The 26,395-nt window shown below is 41.4% G+C and overlaps 1 protein-coding gene across 1 annotated transcript in view; it reads right to left on the bottom strand.

Moving 5' to 3' along the window:
• The window catches only part of LOC103535033 (nesprin-2), a 177,863-nt gene that overhangs the window by 42,642 nt on the left and 108,826 nt on the right, over nt 1-26,395 (bottom strand). The window contains exons 69-90 of the mRNA XM_030452086.1: nt 25,502-25,669; nt 24,016-24,141; nt 23,560-23,672; nt 22,785-22,926; nt 21,725-21,856; nt 20,992-21,144; nt 20,523-20,732; nt 20,119-20,220; nt 19,031-19,150; nt 18,603-18,803; nt 16,768-16,941; nt 16,425-16,556; nt 14,179-14,375; nt 12,947-13,079; nt 11,857-12,039; nt 11,260-11,406; nt 9,591-9,767; nt 7,761-7,916; nt 5,983-6,132; nt 3,540-3,710; nt 1,497-1,630; nt 1,170-1,374 (exon numbers count right to left, since the gene is read on the bottom strand). Of these exons, the coding sequence (XP_030307946.1) occupies nt 1,170-1,374; nt 1,497-1,630; nt 3,540-3,710; nt 5,983-6,132; nt 7,761-7,916; nt 9,591-9,767; nt 11,260-11,406; nt 11,857-12,039; nt 12,947-13,079; nt 14,179-14,375; nt 16,425-16,556; nt 16,768-16,941; nt 18,603-18,803; nt 19,031-19,150; nt 20,119-20,220; nt 20,523-20,732; nt 20,992-21,144; nt 21,725-21,856; nt 22,785-22,926; nt 23,560-23,672; nt 24,016-24,141; nt 25,502-25,669 (3,426 nt within the window). The remainder of the gene's footprint in view (nt 1-1,169; nt 1,375-1,496; nt 1,631-3,539; nt 3,711-5,982; nt 6,133-7,760; nt 7,917-9,590; nt 9,768-11,259; nt 11,407-11,856; nt 12,040-12,946; nt 13,080-14,178; nt 14,376-16,424; nt 16,557-16,767; nt 16,942-18,602; nt 18,804-19,030; nt 19,151-20,118; nt 20,221-20,522; nt 20,733-20,991; nt 21,145-21,724; nt 21,857-22,784; nt 22,927-23,559; nt 23,673-24,015; nt 24,142-25,501; nt 25,670-26,395) is intronic.

A 26,395-nucleotide genomic window follows, 5' to 3' on the forward strand; every position in this document is an offset into this window, starting at 1 on the left:
CTTGAGTGGTCATGCCTTGCTTAGTAGGTGCCAAAGACTACCCAAAAATTTCTAGAAAATGCGATGCATTTTGGTGACATACTGATGAATTTATATCACAACCATTTATAGATCAGAAGATAAAAAATCTTTTTGGTCTAAGTGAAAATCTTTTGGTCTAAGTTTTGCTGCTGTCAGTTGTTTCTGACATTGAAAGAAAGAGATGAGTTCTCTTTCACACAGTGTAAAGTTTCTTAATTAGCCACATGCAAAACTGAGTACTTTGGACTTCTTTCAGTGTGTGGCTAGAGGTTCATAAAGCATGATGAATCATTGCTCTGCCTGAAATTAGAATTATTATTGCAGTCTGAAGAAATCAAAAATGTTAGAACCTAAATGACAGCTTTGCTGCCTGAGAAAGTCAACCGTACCTTGTGGTCCCAGCATGAGATCTCATTTGCCCAAAGGCAGAAGCACTCAGAATAATTTAAAGAGCTCAGAAACCTGTAAATTTATCAGACCAGGCAAAAAAAAAAGTACCAGACTCAAATATAATAAATTTGAGATTGTAGAAGACTTGAAGATCCTTCTGCGTTCTGGAAAACTGCTCTTTTTTCCTCAGCTTTTGTTCTAGCAGGTATCTTTCCTCCCAATTTGTGCCTCACAAAGTAAGTAATTTTTGGTTTAGTGATTCTTTCCAACACAGGCCTGATTGTCTGTATAGAGCAGAAAGAGGTGCAGATGGAATATCAGAGTGAGGGTGCTGAGACACTGGCACAGGTTGCCCAGGGAAGTTAAGGGTACCTCACCCATCCCTTGAAGTGTTCAAGGCCAGGTTTGATGGGGCTCTGAGCAACCTGGTCTAGTAGGATGCATCCCTGCACATGGCAGGAGGGTTGGATCTAGATGATCTTTTAAGTCCCTACCAACCCAAACCATTCTATGATTTTATGATTGCTCCTTTCTGCTCTATTCTCATCCTGTGCTAACTCTAGTTTGGTTTGGTCTCAGGATCTGGACAAAGTATTTAAAGGAAATATAGAGGTGCCAATTAATGGAATAAACCCCACAGATTTCATGTTTTCCACTGACTGGACTTGAGAGAGGAGCTGGGAAGAAGGGGTCCTTTTGATTTGTTTCTCAAAACCAAATCCTGGTTTGTACCAGACAGCAGAAACGTTCTCATGTACCTTTATATCCTGTATCCTCTGTGTCAGGTTTTCCATCATGTTATCTTCAGGCATGTGAGCATCCAACAGCTGAGTGCACTGCTCTTCATGCTGTTGTAACTTGGCTACTGCCTCAGAGCATAAAGTATCATAGGGCTCCCAAAGCTGTAGGGTTGCTTGTGCTGCCCTCAGTTGATCTGTGATATCTTCATTTACTGAGTTCCACCTGCAAACATATCAGAGGATATGAGCATTTTCCTAGTAGCTCCTCTTTCAGATTATGACAGATGTTCAAGTCTTGCCTTGGTGACTGTTTTAATACTAATAACTGGGGTCTTTTTCACTTACCTGGTGCGTGCCTCCATGCATTTCTGTTCAACAATCTCTGCAAAGGAGGGGCAGCAGTTCTTCTTCAGGTTACTGGCAGCAGCCTGGAGCTTGGCCCAACTTTCTTCACTGTTCTCAGACTCATCTTGAAGAGACTGCAAAATGGCTTATTGCAATTAGGTGTGAAAAACCTAAGAATAGCTTCCCCTACAGCCTAGCATGGATAGGGTAGCAATGATGTGTTTCACAGCACAGATTGAAATGTTTTGGAAAAGTGTAACACCTGATCCTAAAAATTAGGAAGCTAAGAGAGAGAGGTGAAAGGGGCCAAATTAAAAAAAAAAAAAAAATTAGTCAGGAGGCCTTTTTTAAACTGAGGTAATTTATTTGCTTCTAAAGAAAATTAACAAACTCACAGCTTTGAGCTGATTATAAATAACTGATTATAAAAAAACCTGATTATAAAAACCAAGAGTGTTTTAATTTTAAGCCACCTATTCAGGGAAATTTTTTCTATCAGTCAAGTTGGCTTGACAACTCCTGTCCCCGGCTGTGTGTTCACCCCCCTTAAAAAGGCAATTGTAGAACTCTGCTTTGGATCAGATCTGTGAACTGACCCTGATTAACAATAAATAGGGTACCAGAAAGAAGAAGGTAAAGAAGGTGATGGGTTCCTTCCATTTATTTCATGTCCCTATGTGAGAGAGGAAAGTGCTTATTTGGGCTTTACTGCGGAGAGACTCATATCAGAGAATTCAGAGCCTCAGTCTGGGATGCACCATTTCTGATATAACTTGAAAATAAACAAAACCAGGCCTTATGTACACAAAAATAGGGAGTGTTTACACCTTTTGACACTTGTTTATAGCTGGGTAAAGGTTTTGGCTATATCTGCAAAATGTTCATACCTGGGACCCGCCTGGCTGCCTACCCCACTCAGACTCTAATAGCTGAGTAAAGCAGCAGGGCAATCCAGAGCATTTACATCTGGCATTTAGGTTCAGCCTCATTCAGAGGCTGCACAGGAAACTCCAGCTCTCAGGAGGCAGAATGAATAATTGACTTTGCCCTTGAAGGCATGGGAGGGCAATGCCAGGGCATGCCCTGGGAATGTGAGGCTTGGGGATCCCACTGCTGCACCCAGCTAATCCCAAGCCACAGATTTTGGGAAGGGGAATCCTGGGTCCTGGACCTTGACTCCAGTGTTGTTTATGCATGGAAAGATGCTTTAATGCAAATAATGCTTTAATGCACCATGTGTCAGTGGTCACTGGCACAGTGGCTGGGACACACTACGCCAAAGGTAGCATTCACATCACATACCTAGAGCCATGGTTCCCTCCCCAATTTCCTCCCCAGTCCCCTTCATTTCTACACTAAGCCCCAGCACTGATGCACAGGCATCTCCTTCCAGGTTATGCTACAGCCTTGTGGCAGGGCATTTCCCTGGGAAGTGCAAGCCAAGAGGCAAAATTCCTTTTGACCAATGAGCTGAAAACCAACGTTTCTCTCCTGAATGGTGAGTAAGCTTTAGGCAAACACATACAGCAATGGCATTAGGTTTTCCTTTGCCAAAACTTCCTGCTGTCCATGTGCATTAGACATGGACTGAGCAGACAGACATTAACATGAGGGGTGGTCATGGAGTGCAAGTGTCCGTCTGGGAGCGTGAGGACTTGGTGCTTCATATGGGGATGCCTTCCAGCAAGTGCAGAAGCCTAAAATGTCAAGAGATTTCTGCAACCCTAAATGAAGATTCTGCTAGCCTAATGTGAGACAGACATGTTAGCAGCTGACCTGTACTTCTTTCTTGAACCTTGGTACCTAAATTGTACTAAAGTTGAACTTACGTGCTAAATAAAGTTCAGAATCTAAAAACAGTCCTCAGTGCCTCTGTAGGTAAAAAAACAATACTAAATATGCCTATACATATCACTGATTTCACTGGCACTACAATAAAGGAAGTTTCTCAGATAATTTTGCATGTCCTTTTTCCAGTGGAGTTTGTTTTTTGTTTAAGGCACAGAAGGAAGTGTAGAAATAGGAAAACTTAAGTAGATTTACCTGAAGAGTTTTGATCTGTTTTTTCAAAGCTTCCAGTGACACCACAGAAGGTTTGCACTGCTCTATGCAGTACAAATTTCTTGTTGTCATCAGGCTGACTTCTTCATAAGCTTCATCATATACTTTCCATTGCTCCAGTATTGACTGCATTGAGGTCTTTAACTGGGCAACCTGCAAAGAAACCATTGTTGTTACTATTTCAGACAGGTAGTCTTGACACATTAATCGCTTTAAACTGACTTACAAACCCAAATGCTCAGTCCTTGACAATCCACAAGAATTTCACAAGTTTGAGTATTTTCTTACATGGTAAGGGACAGTGCAGGCTTTGAAACAAGCAGTAAACAGTATTTACAGTGAAATATACAAATTTTCTGGAGATAAAAATTTATCCAGAGTTAAGGGAGCACCATTCTGTCAGCCACAATTGCATAACCCCCTCAAAAGTAAGAAGTACTGAAATAATGAACAGCTTCCTCCTTCCTTACAAAATAAACTTGAAATGGGAGGAAGCTGAGATTCTTAATCTTCTTAGGAGACAAATAGTTTGATACAGTTTCCCTTGCATGAAAATTTGAACAGAAATTGTTTTGTTGTGTATGGAAGATGATGCTACTACAATACTGTGGTGAGCTATAATCTCCCTTTTGCCATTGTGCCCTAACAATGCAGGCACATCTGAACCACAGCCTAGGAACTTCAGGATTCTCTTGTAAAAGTAAATGATGGATATCTTTTTTGTTTTCTATATCTTTTTCATTATTACAGTTGTTTCATCTACACTGGGGCACACATAGTTTCCATTTGCCACATACTCCTAAACTTTGCAAACTCCAACCCATAGGGATTTTTTTGTCATTTTTATTCCTCTGCATCCAGTAACTACTGCATTTCCTGGGTTAGACAAAACATTAATCTAGCTCACTACCTATTTTCAGTCAGGCCAAGATCAGATGCCTTGAGAAAAGCATGAAAACCAGGCCAGCAAACAAGTATGTCTGCATGGGACCTGGCAAAGGCAGATGCCAGATCTCAGTTCTGACTGTGCATCCACACAGTAGAAGATGAACTTTTCTACACCATAGCACATGCTAAACAGACAGCGTGGATCATTGTATTCTAGCATCCTGGTTCCAGGCATGCAGGAATAGATGGATTAATCATCTCTATTCTCATCTGAATCATGGTATAGGTGGGAGGAATCTAATTGCTTTTTGTAGCCTGTAGCTAATTACTGCCCACACAAGGAAGATGGAAATTCATGAAATGTCTCTGGGACACAGACTCACTGTCTTGAGATGAAGCTACAGAAAATACAACACAATCAAGGTATCATATCTCCCTAGACCTATATTTGAAATCACAGCCTGACTCTGCTGAGAGCAGTTGCCTTTGGGAAGAAAACTGCATTCAGTGTTTCATTGCACATGCAGAGAACTAGGCTGTAAGGACATTCCACAGTTTGTAAGTTTGATACTTCAGTTGCATAAATTCTAAAATTAAAGTGACCCATGCTGACTATAAGAATGAAAAAGTACTAGGCTGTCAGTTCTGCCAATTTCTATCCCCAGCTCTACAGTGGAAGGAAAAATTCTATCATGTACACACACAAACATTTCTCTGCTGTCTTGGTACAGATATTTCTACATCATTTCTTCTGAAACCTAAAAAAAGAAGCAGTAGACCTATCCTGGACTGAGAGATCATGTGGAAGAGTTCTAGCAAAATGGTTTCACAAAGTTTTTGAGGAACAAAAACAAGGCTTTTCTAAAAGAAAGTGTAAGGGAATCTTAACTAGAAACACAATCACTGCATCACATATTCCTCAATGGTACATGGTTATTTGTTATCACACATTTCAATTCATTATTGTTCTGCACCTATCAATTACATCTGGATAAAAAAGATTGGTTCCAAGTATAAAGATAATATAACTATAAATGCAAACTGCTGGGGAGTCAATTTGCATGGGAAACCAATCTGCCAGAGTCTCCTTGAAGCAACTGGGAGTTACACAGGACTTGAAGACTGCGAAAGCCACCTAGGTGTGTGGACAAATTAGTTGGGAGATGGAAATCATGGCAGTAGTTGGCAGTGAAATAATGGCAAGAGGAGGCACCAGTGTACGACAGGGTATGACAGAGAAGCAGACTGAGTGAGAGAGCTTAAGATTTCTTTCTTCAACCTGACAGAAATATAGCAGTGCTATTTCTTTATTTTCTTAAACTGCAGATGGGGGTCTGTACCTCTCTCAACCTTGAAAATAGATTGGTTTGCATTATGGTAGAGACTTGAAAGGAAGTTTTTAAGAAAGTTAAGATTAAGACTAAGCAATACTTTTCATCTTTTTTTGCACCAGCTCCTGCCAAGCCATGAAGAAGATAAGAACAGTGGTGGTAAGAACATGTAGTGGAGGAAATCTGAACACTAAAAAAGCTTTCACCTGGCTTACAGCACCGTCCACCATTCCACACAGCTCAGCTATCCCGAGAGACAGAGCTTCTGGGGTTTGTTCTGCACTACCACTCAAAGCCAAGCTCTGTTTGAGCTCATCAAGAGTTTTGGATTTAGTTGTGAGTTGATTTTCAAGCTCCTAAATGAAAACAAAAACAAAACAAAAAACAACAGAGGAAGATACATTAGGTCTTTCAATGAGAAAAAAACTCTGTGCGAGGAGTCTACATAAACATTCCACCTTTGAAACCAATTCATTCTGTGTAATTTTTCAGCCATAAAACATCACAACCATTTCAACTCTGATACAAAACAGCTTCTCTACAGGAACTAAAAGTGACAGTGGCTGATTTAGACAGTCTCCTGCAGGTAGAGCTAGAGTCAGTCCATTCAATGTCATCATGACCACTGGACATCATGCTTGGGAAGGAAATAATCAGGAGCTAATTCCTCAGCCACCATGCAGGTCTCTTTGTATCTTGGCAGATGCAAAAATTTTTCTGCTAACAGAGCTGAACTTTACCTTGGCCAGGTTAGCATTCAGGCCCTCCTCTGCTCCAGCAGACAAAGGTATGATAGGAACCATTTTTGAAATAGGAGGGGTCCCTGACATCCTAACAACTTCTCAAAAGTTATTTTCAGCTTGTCCTCTTAGTCAGAGTTTTTCTCCTGTAGGAGAAACCCCATTGAAATGAATGGAGACGCTTGGGAGAATAATTCCCCCCCTTCCAAGCACAGTCAGCAAGATTTTAAACCAGTCTTGATGTGCTGGGGAAAACTCCTCAAGTTCTTCACAACATGAATAAATATCCACATGCACGGTGGGCTGTAACTTTTTCCTATGATGCTACACTTAGAGCCATGACCTTTCCTCCACCACCACTTAGTATCTCCAAAACACCTTCAAATTTAGACCTCATTTTCATTGAGCAAATGAATTTTTAATGAAACATTTCAGCTGCCTGCATCCTAGCACTGTACCTCACTGTGATGAGCAGGATAGTGTTTTAGTCAAAAATACCCCATGCCTTTCTCCTATCCTGGCCCCTCAATACATTTCAGGGGGCTTCTGAGAGACAAGTAACTCAGTGTGTAATAGACCACTCTAGGCAATAAAAGCAGCTTACTACAGGAGAGAGACACGTAACCATGGCAATGAAAGAACAAATATTCCATGTTAAAATATAAAGAGGGAACAATGCACTGAATCAGAATAGTAGGAACCAATAATTACTAGCTGGCTGCACCTGTACTAATTTTGAGGGAGATGATGCCTAGAAAAAACAAACAAAAACCAGGGACACCCAGATTATTGAGGCTGGTACAGAGAGACTACATTATCAGGCAGGAGCTGCTATTTTCCCAAATGGGACTGTGTAGTTTCCACAACACTTCCACCACAGAGCTCTTCAAACTAATGTAATTGATAGCATTTGCCATGGCCGTGCTGAACTGAAAACTATTTCTTCTGGAAGCATCTCACAATAAGATGTACAATATTGCTGCACAGCACTCCAAATACCATGGAACAACAGCAGATGCATCTTCAATTAGGGGAAGAAAACATTAAATAGCAATTCATACTAAAAGTGGATCTGGCTCTCACCCAAACCTAACATGCTTTAATTAAAACTACATTGTAGTCTTCTAGGAAATGGCAACTGCCTTTAGATTTTTTCTGTTAAAATCTGTGCAGATATTTCATCTGGGCTCAGCGAAGTGCTAAGTATGTTTTTTACAATAGTATCACACATACAGTGCTTTTACCTTGCAATCATCTAATGTGTTCTGTGCAGAGATCAGACTTGCTGGGGTTTGTAAAGATCTCAGTCGATCACTCTGAGCTTCCAGCCAGTTACGCAGAGTCTGTGCTTTGTTCTCATTTTCAGTAATATCCTCCAAAATGTGTTGCAGGTCTTGTATCTGAAAGTTACAGAAATATTTTAACTTACTTACATCTAGTAAGAGGCTCCCCCTTTCGTGACAGAAGTTCAGATTACAATAGTGACACTGAAAATACTATTTAGAGAAAACATTTTGAAAGTAAAAGCTAAGAAGTTACTGGCTTGTTAGGGTCTGACTTTTTCTCTGGCAAGTAAACAAAGCAGTGTCAGTTCTGGAGCTAGCAGGCTGTGGACCTGACAAGTTGGAGGACCATGGGCTATGTGGGCTCATTGATATCAAGTATGAAAAGCTCATTCTCCCTAAAACCTACCAACAAAGTTACCAATAATCAAAGGACGTCAAGTCTCATGTGTTCAGTCCTGGCTCTGAGAATCCATTAAATCTTAGAATGAAGTTTTTAAAAAATGCTTAGAGGAGGTAAGTTTATTTCCTCCACAAAAATTAGATTTCTATTGTGCAGGAACTGATTTTTTCCTGTGAAACTGTTTCTGGAAGTGTTTCTGTGTCAGAGAAGGTTGGGAATTTTCTTCTTAATCAGTGGTCTTTGCACCTCAATTCCATGAGGATCGCTTCTCCCAAAGCCCTGTAAATTTGGGGGAGAAACGGAGATAAAAAATGTATGTACTGGTAGAGGGATTTGTTCCAGCAGCCTCATGTTTGCATTTTGGGATGCTAACCTTCCTTTGGTCTTCTCCATATCATGAGCCACACCAGCTTTTCTGAGCACTGGGGCATACAAGCAGCAGCATCTAACTCTGGATGCATGGATTATTTCTAGCCTCACTAGGATCAAGTAATTCTGAGGAACTGCCTGAAAGAGATTTTCTACTGAGAAACATAGATGTGGTGGTATACTTACTCAAAATGGGTAATTTGTTTATCAGCTTCTGAGCTTCAAAGCACTCCATTGGGAAAGCATATTTAATTATTGTAGAGGGAGGACACAGAGTAAGCCACTTCAAGTGACCCCGGAGGCCTGGAGCAGGACTGAGAACCCATCCCTGTTGTGCCTTTTCCAGCAGGGTCATATGGATACCTTACTGAAAAGTTTCAGTGCTTAAAGGGGGCTTATAAGAATGATAAGGACAAACTTTTTATCAGGGCATGTTGTAATGGGTCAAGGGGTAGATTTAGACAAGGTATAAAGAAGAAATTTTTTACAGTAAGGGTGGTGAAACACTGGAAACTCAGAGAGGTGGTAGAAGCCCCAACCCTATACACATTCAAAGTCAGGCTGGATAAGGCTCTGAGCAACCTGATCTAGTTGAAGATGTCCCTGTTCACTGCAGGGTGGTTGGACCAGCTGGCCTTTAAAGGTCACTTTCAACCCAAATCATTCTGTGATTCTGTGTCCCCATCTGAATATGGCTGTTAACACTACTTTGTAATTTTTATTTTTTATTTTTTTTTGTAAATCCAACTGCTACAACAATAAAACAGGTGGTAACTTAATATATCTCTATTTCTCATTCCCATCATATGGCATGTAGAGTGCTTGCTTGCTTGCTTTTTTTGGTGCTGGGCCTGGCTGTTTGTGCCAACTAGTGTAGTACCTCTCCTCTCTACAAAGCATCCAGGGTTTTCTTCCACTGCCCCAACCTTCACAGCACCTCAAAGCTTCACTAACAGGCTCCCCTGCAGACAGTACCCTGAACACTGAGCTGTGAGAGAGAAAGCAAAGAGAACTCAAACCTTTCTGTTCAGAGATGCCTGCAGCCTGTGCCACCGCAGGTTCATCTCCCCCAGACACTCAGCAAATTCTGTCCTTTCGTACCGCTTGCTTTCCACATCACAAGTGCTCATCTGCAAGAGTGACTGGTTAACAAAATCTACCATCCACTGTTTAAAGTTCATTTCCATCATATATTCCTGGAGGGGGAAAAAAAATGAGAGAAGAAAAATGTAAAATAGTGAGCTTGGCAGTTTTAAGTTATCAGTTATAGGATATATGTGGCTTACTCCAGACAATGGTCTAAAACATTTTACTGAATGAGACCTGGCTGTAGGAATAATTCTCAATTTTTACCATTCTGTATTTGTGTAGCTATTTCCATTTCCTGAAGCTTTTGCAGAAAATCACAATTATTCTGTGGATAGCTCAGGGTAAGAGGGAAAAAAAAAAAGGAGTACCAGATCTAACACTTTACCCAGTGTTCAATACCATCCCACTGCCATGGACTCAAACTGGGCTAAGACCAAGGCCTTTCTGTGACTCACATATAAGTGCAGACAAGAGCTTGTGCATCTTTATCAAAACATCTGGCAATCTACTGGAGTATCAGAATAGAATAACAGAGTATCTGAGAAGAAAAAGGCTCCTTCAGCACTCAAAGGAGTGAGAAACTACACTCAAAGTGAGAATAACGTAAGGGAATGCTTCCAAACTTCAGGTCTTAGGAGAAAAGGGGAGGAAAAGACTCTTCATTGTATCTAGTTATATGCAGAAAAAAAAAAACCCAGGGAATACCACAGGAGACACAGTGAAGCCATAGCAGCTGCCCTGTAGGAATTCTTGACTCGCATCCCAGCCCTCTTAGCATACACATTCCCCCATTGCTGACAAGTGCAGAAGGCACACACACAAACTGATCTCTAAATATCCAAAATGTTGAAAACTCCCCTACACATTCCAACTTCCAAATCCAAGTGATACAGACCAAAATGTTATTTATCTGCTGCAGAAAGGCACTGTGAAATAAATTCTTACACTGAGAGTTGCCTTATGTGCAGCATAGGAACTGAGAACTGCAGACTGAAAGCTGTCAATATGGCTCTACATGTAGGGATTCATGCCCTGAGGTTGGGCTCCCTGGCATCTATGGAGGCACAAGCATGGTAGAATCCTTCCTGTGATTGGGGCAATCAGCCTCTGCCATTGGTGCTTCAGCATCTGAACAGAGCCACGAGTCTGCTGCAGCCTGTCTCTCTGCAGGGATGTTCTTCTTGTCCCTCTTTCCTAGCAGGCTCTCTCTTTTGGTGAAACATAATATTCAAAAGCCCTGCTCTCTAGTTAAGTGGAACTTGGCTATGGAGTTAAAAATTACAAGGTATTCCTTGCTGAAATGGCAGACTGTAACACAGAGCGATATAAGCCAGAGAGAACAAGTGAGACAGATGGGACAGCATGAGGAAAAGGAGATTATAGCACAGCAGGCAGTAGCTGTATTGCAGGGCAGGCAGTGTTTGTGCAGCATGGAAGCAAAAGGTTTTTATAAGAAGGAAGATATTATGACACCTTTGAGACTGTTTGAGGAGCCCTCCTAAGAGCAAGGGAAATGACATGACACTGCCTGGAGGCTGTTTCCATTCTTGCTACAGCCAAACACCTTGCAGAAGGCCAGGACTTAGAGCTCCCCATTACCTTGTACTTCTGAAGGAGGCTTCTGACTTGGGCAGCACTACGTTGGGAATTTATTGGCTCCTCATGTCCCTCCTGTTGTTCCACATGGTCCAGCCAGGTCATTAGCTCAGAAATGGCCTCCCGTGATGAAAGCTTTTCCATCTGAAGCTGGGGGTAAAGCATATACTGAATCCTCTACACTCTGCTTGTTAGAAATACCAAGGAAGATGCCATCTGTATTTTCAGAAAGGCTCAGGAAGCTATAACTGCAATTAACAGGGTATAAAATTGAAACTGAGCCCTGTGCTCCAGTGGTGCTTATGACATAAATTAATAAAAGTTTGAGAAATTCAGAAATCTGAAATAAAACTCTTTATGATTGTATCAGACTTCCATATGAAACTGTAAAGATAATACTATGTGCAAAACAGCCCAGAATGAACACTGCAATAACTAAACTGGAGTATAATACTGGAGATATTCTGAAAGCAAAACAGATGCATAATTTAGAAGGAGGTGTTTGGGAGCCGGTATATGGAGCAGCCAGATGAATCCTAGTAGCATTTTAAAGTAATTATTTATCTCAAACTAAGAGATAGCAGCAGAGTTTCTCCTCACCTGGTGGAGCTTTTCCTGGGTGGCTGGGAGCTGTATGATCAGTTCTCCCCATTTTTGCTCGAACTTTGCCAAAGATGACCTAAGTGCTGCAGTATCAGCTTGCTTCAAGTGAAAGAGCTGGTTGGCAGTGCTCACCACAGATGACTTCAGGGAAGATTTTTCATCAACTTCTTTAGAGAATGACTGAGGTGCATGGGAGAAATTTAAGAGAGAGTAAATATATATCTACGTTAATAAAGAAGACAAAACAGACTTTCAGTCACAGGATGAACTGCCTCAACAAACGGATTGTAGCAAGTTTGTAAAGTTCAGAAAACCAAAACTCAACATGTTCTGGCAGCAAGTAAATCATTTTTGTGCCCAGCTTCACACTATACTAAGCACCACCTTGCTCCACAGGCACTGTGAATATTCCCATTCCCACTTCACACAGAGTTCCAGGAAGCAACTCGAGTACTTCAGCTTCTGGGCAGCTCACACCTACAGATCCAACATTCATGATGCTTTGCTTTCCCACTGTGCAAGATTCCTTCTGTCAGGTCTCACACTGACACTGAACCTCCTGGCTGGTCATGCAAGGGTAGCACAGCACCAGGGGGCAGGCAAAGACATGAAATGCAATTCAGCATGTTTCTCTTCCCTGAGTTAGGCTCACTATCTTCACAGCCTTGCTGTCTTCCCTCCAGCTTCTTAAGCCACACTCCAGATTCAGTTGGCAAGTTCCCCATCAGCTTGGCTCACCTGCTGAATCTAGCATCAGGAGCAAGACAGAAACCATACTATGACACTGGAGGTGCATAAGGCTTCCTGGCTGGGATGTGAGGTGTTATAGCTGGGACCTCACTACAACAGGGTTCCATTCTGATTTATGCAATCCAGCTGGTCTCATAACCCGAAAGAAGGTCTTTGCTAGGCTCCCATCCTCATGGTTCCCCACACAGATAATGGGGTGGCTTTGAAGCACACAACTATTCAGTGCTATATTGTACAGGCAGCTTCTGGGTCATGGCAAATATAAAACTACTCAAAAGGGTGATTTTCACTGCAAGTCACGATGTCTTATCTAAACCTGGAAGGAGAACTGACTTACACACAAGTTGTTGATGTTATCCCTGATGGTAGGAAGATCTTGGGACACACTCAGAGACTGCTCCTTCCAAAACTTCATCCTCTGCTCAGCAGAATCCAGCCATTTCATTAATTCCTCTGAGTCTCTGTTGTAGCTACAAAGAGAAAACAAAATACACAATCATACATGTCTGGCTGAATTTGGGATACATTTCTCATCCTCCAAGATGGCTTCCTCTCTGTGCTATTCTGATACCTATCCTGCTACACAACCCTGCATAACACGCTGTGGTGTTAATCAAATGTTGGACTGGATGATCTTGGAGGTCTCTTCCAAGCTAAACATTCTGTGATGGGTAGACCATGGATTGATGTTCCACACAGCAGGTCTGCTGTAGGTACACACAAGACGTATTGGCTTCCTATCATCTCTTTTCAGCTGGTCTGCTCTCCCTGAAAACACCCTCCTGTATCTACACAGCAGTTGCCAGGACAAGCTCAGGTGGGTGAAAAGAACTCACCAAGGGAGATTGTACACACTGCAAGATACAGTGCAGAATACACAGAAAGGGAAACTACCAACAAACACTGATATGCTCTACCCATGGGTCCAACCAGCCTGAGCTTGGAGCAAACAGACCCAGTGTGCAAGGAGAGCTGAGCTTGGTTCACCAGCTGGTGGACTGAGCTGTAAGTCCCCAAACTGTTTCCAGGACTGCATTCACAGATGGTTTGGGCATGGGGAAGCACTGAGCAATGCTTGGGTCCTTCACCCCTTGGAGAGAGCTTCGAAACAGAAGCTGAGGCAACATTCCAGCCAGGTCTTGAATGTTTGTGAGGTGGAGGGGGTACATGCAGAGTCAGATGCATAATGGCTTTGCACAGGACTCAGGGCTTGCCTGCATTCACAGGCCAAAACACTCAGGGCAGCATGACCAGAGAGCTTCTATTAACATTTCCAACATACAAACTGCTACACAATGCAGCTCATTCTCACCTGGAGGCACTGACAGAAACCAAAACTTTGTTCCTACAAAAGTAAGCAGGAAGTGAAGCACTCGTTCACACAATGAGAGTTCATCTGTGTAATAAAGGACCACTTTTCTGATCACCACTGCTCTTTTTTTCCACATTTTTAAATTAAAGGAGTAATGCTATTTACTAATTCACTATCAAATTCATAAAATACATCTGTAGAAGGTGAGAAACTAATTTGTAGTTGATGTATCTAATTGCCTTCTGAATTATACCCACCTGACCAAAAGTCTCAGCAATGTCTGAAGTCGGTGTAGTTCCTGGCCAACTTTTTTGGTTAAGGACAACCACTGCTCTTCCATCTTCTTAATCTGGTTTCTTATTTCTGGACAGCTCACAGCAGTCAGCAATTTTTTCCCTTCTTTCACCATCTGGTACAGCCTGGCATGCTTTTCATCAACACTGCTTTTGATTTGCTATCAGAAAATGGGAAGTTTGCAGAACAATATTAAAAAAACCCCAAAACACAGCTAGCGAAACACCTATAATTTATTTTAACCTCACATTTTCTCTGTCATGTGTTTTACTTTCCAAAGAGAAGAAATCTGTATTTTATTACATGTAAAAGGAACACAGATTATTTTTGTTTGTTTGTTTCCCCTGGACAGATAAAGACAGATCTCAACATTATTTCATGCATTACCAGAATTACTCTTATGATTTGAGGGACATTTTTGACACATGTAAACCTCAGGCTACGGACACACACTCTCTATCAGTTCTGGCTGCATTGTCCAAACATCTGACTGTCCCCAGCAGAAACCTATTGCCTTCCTGTCCTTAGAGGGCTCTGTGGCTCCATCCTATTTAAAAAATACCACCAGTGTTCTGAAGGAAGATACTGGTATAATTATTGAATAATGGTGGAAAGGAGGAATGAGGAGTGAAAAATTAAGACATTAGGTAAAAGACATAGGAGAGGTCTGGTTTGTTTGGATGGGTGAATAAAACCAGCATAATTTTACCTTCACTGGAAGGTCACAGTGACAGAAAGGAAAAAAACAATGTCTTGGGGAGAAGGCAGAATGGAGCAATTTTGTGATGTGCAAGTATTTCTCTTCTCTCCAGGCAGATGGACTTGGACAGTATTTATTACTAATAGGGATACAGGAATTAAGCCCTAGAGAATTTTATTCTGCTCTGTCCTTGAAACTGTGAAGCTCCAGTGCTGGGACTCACCCCAAAAACATCTTCTAAAGCCTCACTACTTTGTTTCTGGTATCTCTAAAGACAAATAAAGACTTAAGAGCAAAGAGGTAGTTAAACCAAACAAACAAGCAAATCTTAAAAACAAAACCCAAAAAGTGAAAACAAACAAGGAAACAAAAACAAACAACCAAACACCCAAAGTGAAACAAAACACAAAACCCACAAAGGAAACCAAGCAATTTCACAAAAATTCACAAATATTTCACAATTGGCTTTGCAAATACTGCATGTCTCCTTTCTCAGTGTGACAAGCATCAAAAGCACTAGAGGGCCACTGTAATTGTAAATATCTAGTGTTATTTCAAAAACTTTACTGAATCTTGGGATTTTCTTGGAATGTCCAGTGACCTGTTTCATGCAGTCGGCTAGATTAAATCACAGTAATCTTTTTTGCCTGTATAATCTATAAATCTAAGTATCAAATGGGAGTCAATATAGACCCAAAACTTACTCATTCCAAAATAATAGAAATTCAGGTCCTCTGAAGACTAAGAAAGGCCAAACCTGTGAGGAACGCAGCGCACTGAGGATATATCACTGAATTTATTGAACACTGTTCTTCTTTAGTTTTATAAATCAACCATAAAGGTTGCTTTTATATATTTGTATGTGTTTAAAAATAAATTGTTTCCAACTGACCTCAATGTTCAAATTAGAGCTGTTGCTCTGACAACACAGATGAAGCAGGGAACAAGCCAGGAGCCTATTTGCCATTCTATACAAAAGGAATTTTATTCTTTCAGTCAGACAGAAATTAGGCCATCTTACTTTGAATGCTCAGGATTTTAGAAGCAGCTGGTAAACATGTAGTTTACCTTCTATCTTTACAGATATTTGAAAGCACTGTGTTGATTGTCCTCTTCCACAAGTTTTACATGACAGCATGAAAATCATCCCTGAATTGTAGAGAAGTGGCTCTGTGCTAACCCCAAGGCTCCCCTGCTGTCCTTGGGATCCATGTAGCCTGTTCTCCCAGATGTTTGCATTTGAAGATCAAATTCTAAAGTAGCTACAGTCATTACTCCCACTCAGATGAAACTGTAGCCCCTGGCTGCAATTAGCAGCCCAATCCTCAGCTATTTTTAAATGTAAAATGTATTTTTAAATGGAAGATGTTAGCACGAATTCACACACAGACATGGGCACACAAAAAATTGTACCATGCAAGCCAGCTTCTCCTCATGTTCTAACTCATCTTATTATCAGCTCTACATATCCACAAAGAAAACCAGTCCAAGAGACAGGCATATAAATACCTGTAGAAGTGCAATCCTTTCCATTAATCTTTCTTCTGTTTCTTCAACCAAATTCACAGAAGGCAACAAAGACGTAAGGGCCTCCAACTCCTTATTGAAAGCCAGGCATTTGTCATCAAATTCCATCCATTCCTAAAAGAGATGTTGCACCACTTTCAGAGGTTTTCAAGGAAAAAGGCAGTTGAGTGATATACACAGAGCTAGTAACAGATTGTTGCCATCCAATGGAGATAGGAAAAGGACAACCACAAGCTACAGAATCACTGGTACAGAAAGGGTTCCCCTAAATGCAATTCTCCTTCTTCCCTCCAGCCTTTACTCTGGATTTCTTCTGACTCATTACCTTTAACATAGTCTCTAAGTGTAAACCATAATGGCAGGCCTTCTGCTCCAGCAGCTTGACTTCATTTACCAGCTCTCTCCAGAATTCCTCTCTCTTTTGTAGGATGGAGGGAGTCACTTTCTTGGAAAATGTTTCCATGAAAGACATGTGAGTTATGAGGTTGTGGAAAAAGTCCTGAAAAAAACAAATAAAAGTTTGATTACCCACAGCAGGTGTATGGAGAAGACAAGAGAAGACTCACTGAGAAGAGCAGCCAGTTTCAGGATCTCTCATAGCCGGAATTCAGAGCTTTCTGCCCAAAGTCTGCATCACCCCAAGTTACTGATCATTTCACAGAGAACAAGCCCTATAAAAAGAGGCTGAGGGAAGTGGTACGGTTCAGTTTGGAGAAGAGGAGGCTGAGGGGAGACCTTATTACTCTCTACAGACATCTGAAAGGTAGTGAGGTGCATGTTAGCCTCTTCTCAAAGTAAATAATGCTAGGACTAGAGGAATGGCCTGAAGCTGCACCAGGGGAGATTTAGATGAGACACTAGGAAGAATTTCATTACTAAAAGAGTAGTCAGACACTGGAACAGGCTGCCCAGGGAGGTGGTGGAGTCACCATCTCTGGAGGTATTCAAAGAGCATGTAGGTGTGGCACTTCAGGAGATGCTGTACTGGGCATGGTGGAGTTTTCTGAGCTGATGGATGGACTCTGTGATCTTAGAGGTTTTTTCCAACTGTGACTGTCAGTCAAGAACCAGTGACAGAATAAAATATTTTCAGCTGAAAAGGACCCAAAACTGTCATTCAGTCCCACTGTCTGGTAACTCAGGGCTGTCTAAAAGTTAAAGCATGTTGTTTAGGTTATTGTCCAAATGATTCTTGAACACTAACAGTCTTGGGGCACCACTCTAGGAAGCCTCTTTCAGTGTTTGACCACCATCTCAGAAAAGAAACACTTCCCAATGCTCTGTCCAAACCTCCTCTGGCACAGATGACATGCATAGACTATTTTCATTTTTTCTTTTCTAAAGAAAAAGATCTACACTTGTCTCTTCAGTTCATATGAAATACCAAGATGTTGTAGGAATACCATGGAAGAAACAGTTTAGCTATAAATAAACTCATATTTTAGCATGACAAAATTATCATTGGACAGCCACTATCCAACTTGTTTCATCTGGATGGGAGGTGACTCCAAGTACCAGGGGTGTTATCATTAGTACTAAGTAAGGCACAATAATACCTTGGAATAACTATAAAGTAATTGCTTGATTTAGTTATGGCTCAGCTGCACTCTTAGGAAATGTCTGAATCTCAACAGAATACTTTCTCCCACACAAAAAAAAAGTTTTGAGGGCTCTTCAATCTCAATTATCTTCACTAAGAACTAATAACTAGGACAAGAATTTAACATAAGGACCATACCCAAGGCATAACCTGTGTAAGTATCCTGGTAACACTTGATAACCAGGGCAGGGAAAAAATTTTTTTCAGTTTTCTTTTGCTTTTGTAAATCAATGTCTGTATATTTGGACTGTCTGTTTTCCTTTGTAACTCACACTTCAGCTTGTTCTGAGGTAAGCCAAAGTAGAATCAGAACACTAAGATGAAATCCTGATCTTAATTTATCATCAACACTGCAGCTGTAATAATAACCTCTCTTTCCTATTTTAGTGGGACCTATTTTGGACTATTGCAGAACATGATTTGTTTTCTGCACCTACTCCATTGCCTCCCCTATACTATGAGCTCATTTTACTTTTCCATGCCACCAGAGAGAAACCACCCACAGAAAACAGTGCTCCTGCTATGCTGATCTTAACAGTGCTGTGATAGGCATCTTATACCTTGTGATTTTTCAGGTGAGACTGTAGGGCTGCTCTGCTTTTTGTCAGCTGCTTTGGATCCTGGGCAATTTTCTCTCGGCCAATAGCTACCAGCTCTGCAAATCCATTAAGTAAATCCTCATATTGGCTCTCACTGACAGAAGGAGGGTTCAGCTCCATGTACTTAGCTTTCAGAATCCCCCACATGTCATCCAAAACATCCTACAACATAAACACAGTTCAAAATATAAAATATTTATACTATATTTATTCATAAAATATGCATTTTTGTATCTTTATAGGCATATAAATATAAATATTTTACTAATAATAGATTCACCATTTATATAAAAATATAATTTACATATTTATATTATAAAATATTAAAAATCTATTGCTTAGAAGAATCAAGCTTTGCTGAGTAAATGGAAGCTGTACTGTACTCTTACCTCTAATTTATAAGCTTCAAGGATTAAGGTGATAGGTAGCTGAAATCTTTCCCCATGGCCTCTCAGTTTTGCTACTTTGCTTTCCAAGTTTTGCAGCTCCAAAGCACAGGCATCAGTTTTCTGTACAAAAGACCAAACAAGCTGTTAGGAAGAGTTCAGTTCCATTAAACTTTCCATTTTCACAAGCAGCAAAGTGGATCCAGGGGCTTCAAAAGACCCCGAGATCCAGCCAGGTTATAAACTAGATCTACATGACACAGCTCACTGAATTCACATGGCACAGCCAGGAAAATAATTCAGGTCCTGTGCCTCAGTTCAACATTCAACATGCATTTTCAGCTTGCTAATTCAAGAGAAGCCATTAAAAGGAATCATGGACTCAGAAAATGCAGTGTTTTTCTCATGAATTAAAAGGACTCAGTCAGGGATGGATTAAGATAGATTCGATTCTCTCTAAAGAAAGTGAAGTAATATACTTCTGGCACACTTTTTCCAGAAGTGTTTACTTGACAGAACATATCAAAGGCAGCAGTGCCTGCCAGAGGATTCAGCCGTTCTGAACACAACATTCATCCTGGCAGAAAGTTATGACATTAAACAAAGTTATGACCCAGTAACACAACAGTTTCAGGGCACCCTCTTTGCTACACCAAGTAGATGGCCAGTGACCATTCTGGGGAGGATATGCAGTTTTAATTCTCTGCTAATCCCCAAGAAGGCTCAAGAATATAGCTATTCCCACAGAGTCCTATTCCTACAAAGAAAAACTAGTCTGGCATATTAAAAGCCATAATATGTAAAGTGCTCTACTTTGTGTAACTCTTTTTCCTCCCTGCCATAGTTTGGGGTATATTTGTTCTGGGATGTCGTGGAGATACTGGTTCCTCCACTCCAACTACTAACAGGATGGGAATTAGGTCTGACTGCACATTGGGCTGTAGTAGAAAAAAGGGGTGGCGAATACTGAACCCTCTCCTTCCTTCATTCTTAAAACCTAAATAAGATTTTGAACTTAATAGATTGCAGAAAACTAGAAATTATAATTATTGCCATTAATCTGTTCTCTACTTTCCTTCAAATGAAATTACCTGAAGCTGTTCAGAAACATCATGTCCATGTATTGCATTCAAGCATTGTTGCAGAGAAGCTTTTTTCTCAGCTAACTCATCATAGAGCAGCCTGGTTTCATTCTGCAACAGAAACAAACAGAAACACATCATATATCAAGAATATAGAAATGACCAGACAAAAGTGCACAGCAAACAAAATGGTTTCCTCTTACAGCAAAAGCACTCCCAAAAGGGAAGCAGCCCCCCTCTCCCAAGTCCATACAGCAGCACAAAGAATATACAAAACACCACAATGAGTTTGTTTAGTACCCCCCCCAAAAAAGACAGTCCATTATAGATTGCTCATCTGTAACTCCAGTGCATTAACACTGACAAGTTTAACAGATGCTGTGAAACAAGATGTGCATTTGGCAGTGGAGTACCTGATAATTGCTATTATGATCCAGCCCAGCCTTCATCAAGTTGCTCCTTGAAGCAGTGGCAGCTTGGGTTTGTTCCAGCCGTGCCTGCAAGTTGTTAAAGCACTCACAGAACACATCTGTGCTCCCACCAGCACAGCTAATAGACTTTAGAAGATCATCCTTTTTATCACTCAGATCAGCGTGAAGTTTTTGCAGCTCAACAGAAAGAGTCTAAAGGATTGAAAGAAAGATAACATGAGTGAAAATGGTCTCTGTCCAAGCACTCTTGCCTGTAAAAGGCAGAAGGACTCAAGTTGATAATTGCAGATAAAAGCCATAAGGACTAAATCCATGCAACACCAAATACTTTGGCAGTTACTTCTGAATAACACCAGCAAAACAGAGAGGAAATATCAGGTCTTATACATTCTGTTGTAAGAGAAAGCCACTGGGGTGCTTTCTGGGGTGACTGGATGCTTAGGACAGTTACCTCATAAAGAGCCTGCTGCACAGCTGCCTCTTCAGTGGAGAGGACTGAGGTGTTTAACATCTCCTCCATGTTATTCAAACATCGGCTGATTGCCAGGAGCAACTCAAACAATTTTCTGTCCAAATTGGAAGAGACTTCCTCGGCCACATTATCCTGGGTACAGGCAAGTCAGAAGATTTCAGTACTTTTACCCAAGGCTTGGCTAAGATTTATTCATTCATATAATGTGAGAGGTTCAGTCAACTAATAATAAAACATAATTACTGAAATACTGAGGGACAGACTTATGAGACAGTTAGGTGAATGTAATATTCAGAGATGTCCAGGCCAAAGCTGAGACAATGACCCTTTATGCACCAGGTGTGGTTGCAGTCTTACAGGGCTCTAATCTCAGCAAGGGGCACAACACAATTTGTCTTCCCAACTCCAATACTGCAGATTTACTGAAATCATTTGTGGGCTCCTTGCTTTATACAGTCAGAGGAGTTTTACCCAGACTGGCAAAACTTTGGATTCAAGCAACAAAAGTATCATAGCTGCAACTTCAAATGCTTCCTCTCAAAATCCTAAATGGATTTCTTCATTACACTCCATACTTGATGCCAAAGCTACACTACCACGAACACCATCTGCAATTTTATGATTACTGGCAACATTTCCCAGTGCCCAAACAGTGTCTCATGTCTAGAGTCCCTGGCATATTTTTTGAAGTGCTGGGACATGTCATTTTTACCTGTGCATGCACCACATTTGCTTCTTGGCTTAGGTCTCCCAGCTGGACAGTGTAAGTTTTCAGTTCTTCCACAGTTGGGGCTCCTGCACTAGCAAATGTGCCTCGGGGCAGCATATTCATCTTTGTTGTAATCTAATATTTGGAAGAAGTACATGGCAATTAGGTGAACAGCTCAAATGAGGACAGGGCTACAGGCATCTAGATAACACTCCTCTCAAAAAGCATTAAAAGGGAAGTTTCAAGGCTTTAATATAAAGCACCTGGATGGGGGGGATTCCCTTTTTTCCTGGCACAAATGAGTTGAGTGGGCTGGGCCCTGATGGGACAGGGTCTGAGAAGGAGCCTCTGATGGTCAGGGCTATGAGTTGTAGTTTGCGTCAAGGCAGAACCTGCTGCCTGCTGCAGTGTAAATCTTGCCTGAAAGAGATCTGGCATTCACCCTTGTACATGACTGATGTTCTTCCATCTGATGCAGTAATTTCAGAGAACAGGGAATCTAATCATTCTAAGGTAATGTGAACAGAACTGTTAATAGCAGGAATTACAGCTTTGTCCAAGCAGTAAAACCGTGCAGTCTGTTCAGAAGAAATGCCTGATGTGCTCTGGTTGCAATCCAAACTCTGCTTTTGATATGTGAGAAAGAGAACACAGTGGTGAATGGCACAAGAAAATTAAAGCCAGACAATTTTTTTGTTCTCAGTTGCAAGAACTGAGACTTAACCCACAGCCACAAAAACCACCTGGGAGGTTCCTGGCTGACTCTCTTAGTCCTCTTGAAAGAATGAAGCAGATAACATCTGGTCTGAATGTTAGCTACAAGGATACACCTAGGTGCTCCCACACTGTGCTTAGCAGTCACTCCTTCAGAGACATTCTTTATCTCACAGTAAAATGAAAAGGCAATCATGAGAGCAGTGTGCAGAAACAATTTCCTCTGGAGGACGCTTGCACTGGTTTCATGAAGAGTCATGATATGATGATGTAGGAAGATACACTAATTGCTGTCTTTACCACAACCAACCACCACCATCAGAAAGTCTTTTAGGAAACTTAAACAAACCTGAGGTTCCACAAGCTGACTGAGAGGAGATTTCATCTTTGATGAGAGCTCTTGCTGTAAATATTGCCATTTATTACCCTTTTGGTCCTTTGGAGCTAAGGCAGGATCAGCCTGCTCACTCTTTGGATCAGATGCTCCATTGCTGTATTGAGAAAACACTGTTAGAATGGCAAATATCAAAGCAGATTAAGGAAAATCAGTCTTGTAAGAATTCTTGTATAAAATCAGTTTCTATTGCTCCTGCCCCAAAACCAGAGTGAAACCAAATTTATGGATGTTCTTTAATCCAAGCTTTTATACATGTCTTGGCTCTTCCCTTCCCATGAAATACTCTAGAACCTCCTGGCAGCCTCCACCTCCAGGATTACAATATGAGGATCATAGTCTTACAGCAAGTCTTGGTTCCATGCTGGAAGGTGCTTGATCCCACTGCCCTTTTCTCAAAGATGCTGCCTTTAAACCTGGCTGGGCACCTCTGTGATTCTGTACATCAATGGCTATCAGAGACACCCAACGTGCCTCCAGATGGGCATGCTTTAGCTTGTGACAGGTTTCAGTCCAGCCTAATATCAAGACTGACTCTGAACACTGGAGTCAGCCCAGCATCAAGGAGCCTGTCATATAAATGAGAGTCCATTTCTCTACTCTGTTGATGGCAGAAACTTCCCAGCTTCTGCCATGTTTCTTCCAAAGGCACACAGTCCTGCACAGCAGCAGTGGTGCAGTTTCAGTACATTTAGGCAGCTTTACATCACTTAATCTTGTTGTTTTGTACCTTGATTCTAATTTCTGAGTCACACAGTCCTCAAACTGTGGCTGCATTTTTTCCACGCACGACTCAATGAAGTCAATGAGGCTTTTCTGCTCTGCTGCTTTTATCTTCAGATCCTGTGCATGAACAGAATGAACAGTACAGTTATATGCACTGAATTAATCTGAATCTTTAGCTTCAAATGAACCTTCAAAAGCAATGTTAATATATAGATTCAGGTTTTATAATACATCAATGCTTCAAAGTTAAGAGGTTGGAGGGATACCACCCAGCTTTGTGGTATCACTGAACCTTTTGGATACAGGATTTCAGTGACAAGGACTTGCTCCATCCTGAAAGGGGTGGCTGAAGCCTACCCTTGACAGACCTGACCCCACAGTGGAAACTGCACCAGTTAATAAATGCAGCATCCCAGCAGGGATGTGGAGCAGCCTGGTTCCTGGACAGCAGGAGAATTACCTGTGGGTGCTGGAAACCACTGTGCCAAATGAGGGGCTGCTCAGCAAGGGAAAGCTGAGGAGTGCTGGAGCCATCTGAGTGTAGGATCTCCAGGGGTGCTGGGTCCATCGTCTCCCTGTTTTGAACCTGTAAAGAGAAACCTGCTGTGGGAAGGCTTCCAGAGGTGACAAGAGGACAGAACCTGCAGGTGCAGCCTGGGGAAATGGCAAAAGCAGAGATGCCTTGGACTCACCATGCACAGAATCTGAAGGGCATGGAACAGTTGCTACTCTTGCAAAGATTAATGCCCAGTTCCACTTACTCAAAGTTTGACTCATTCTAACCTGCTGCTCAAGTCCTCACATTTCTCTTCCTTACAGTTATGAGGCTTGTCTTGCTGTTCCTGCTAGCAGATTAACTGATACTAGCCCTCCATTCCTATTGTTTGACCAAATTATGTGCAATTTCTGCTTACAAACTTGCTAAGCTGCGTGGATTTTCTACCTGTCTGTGCTCACAGATATATTTCTGTAAGAGCCTTTACCAGTGCTAATTCTCTCCTTGGCCATGCAAGTTCCCTTTTAGGCTGTGCTCCTGCAGTACTGAGAGACTGTGGTTGCTCTTACACAAATACATCAGGGGGGCTTCTCTGGACCCTTGCACAAAAAAAGTGGGAATGATCTCTGAAGCTGGGAGTTACTGGGAAACTCAGCAAGGAGAATGGAGCTGTGGTGCAGGAGAGCTGGTGGAGTCACTGCTCTTGCCAGTTACACATTCTTCAAAGTTACTGGTTAAGGGCCTCTCAGCTGTGGCTATGTCACAGAAAGACATAATGGCCCTTTAAAGGCAGTTTTAAAAACCGAACCAACACAAAACCTTTCATCGTTTTCCTGTACTCCTTGAAAAATCTTGGCTTATGTCACTTAGCACTTAAAACCGAAAAGGTGTTGTTCAGAGATTCATTAAAAATCCAGTACTTGCTTCAAACTACAAATAATACAGCACTATGCAGTAGAACAATAGCCAGTCTGACTTTTCTGATTGACTTTTTACCCTTCCTTGCTTCACACAGCAAGCTGTAATTGTTCTTCCGAAAACACAGTTATGTGTGAGGGGAGATCTCATTGCTCTCTACAACTACCTGACAGGAGGTTGTAGTGAGACAAATATTGGCCTCTTCTCCCTTGAGACAAGCTATGGGACAAGAGGAAATGGAGTCAATCTCTGCCAAGGGAGGTTCAGGTTGGGTATTAGAGAAAATTTCTTCACAGAAAGAGTGTTTACACATTGGAGCAAGCTGTCCAGGAAGGTGGTGGGGGGCACTGTCCATGAAGGTGTTCAAAAGACAAGTAGATGAGGTGCTACAGGGGATGGTTTAGTGACTAGGGGTTGTAGGGCAGATGGTTGGACTTGATGGTCTTAGAGGTCTTTTCCAACCTAGATGATTCTATGATTCTAAGGCATCATGACTCTCACTCTTGCTCTGCATAGCATTCATATGCTTTACCTGCTCTTCATGGTGTTTGTCTTGAAGCATATTCTGGACTTTTTCCAAATTGCATTTCACTTCCTTCAGCTTCAAGGAAAGTGCTTCTGTCTCTTGTTGGCAATCTGCACTATCTCCACAATCTTCCAATAAAGAAAGGACCTTTTGTTCAATCTCTGATAACATCACCTAGAAGGGACAGCAGTCAATTATTCATTTTTAGAAATATAACTCTCCTTTCCTGATAACATTCTGAAGTCATGCTTGCACTTGCCTGGCTTGAAAAGAGTAGAAGCCTACAAGCAGAAAGAGAGATCATTGCAAACTCCCTAAATTTTCCTGGATACAGTCTCTTTTTAGCCTCAACAATTAAATACATTTTAAATACTTCTCCTAAATACTCCTAAAACTCTTTTTTGAACATCAGAAGGGAGTTACATTAACTCGGATACAGAGTCACAAAAAAGAAGACCAGAAATGACATCCTCCATTTGGATGCATCCAAGAAGACACTTCAAAGGGGGAGAAGGAGGCAATGCACAGGCTGATGATACCACCCTTTTGGAGGAATGATGCTGAATTACCACAACACAGTCATGTTAGCAGGTGTCAGCCAGGCCATTGCAAACTGTTGGGATCTGTCTCTTTATTCAAGCTGCTACCAAAGTGTCTCTCTGAATTATGTTAAACTCATGTCTAGAGATAGGCACCATAGCTCAACTGCAAAGTAAAACTGCAATAAATTAACTGCTGGACATCACACATCCATAGCCAGAGACTGTTTTCGTTTTGTGCCATGAGTATTCTTCTGAGTAGACCTTGACTGGGTTAGAAAAAAAATTCTCCCCCCACCAAATTCATTAATGTTGAACCAAACTGTTAGAAGCTGACAGGAGTTCAGGAGTGCTGACAGCT

This window comes from Calypte anna, chromosome 5A (genome assembly GCF_003957555.1).
Source record: "Calypte anna isolate BGI_N300 chromosome 5A, bCalAnn1_v1.p, whole genome shotgun sequence".
Lineage (NCBI taxonomy): Eukaryota > Metazoa > Chordata > Aves > Apodiformes > Trochilidae > Calypte > Calypte anna.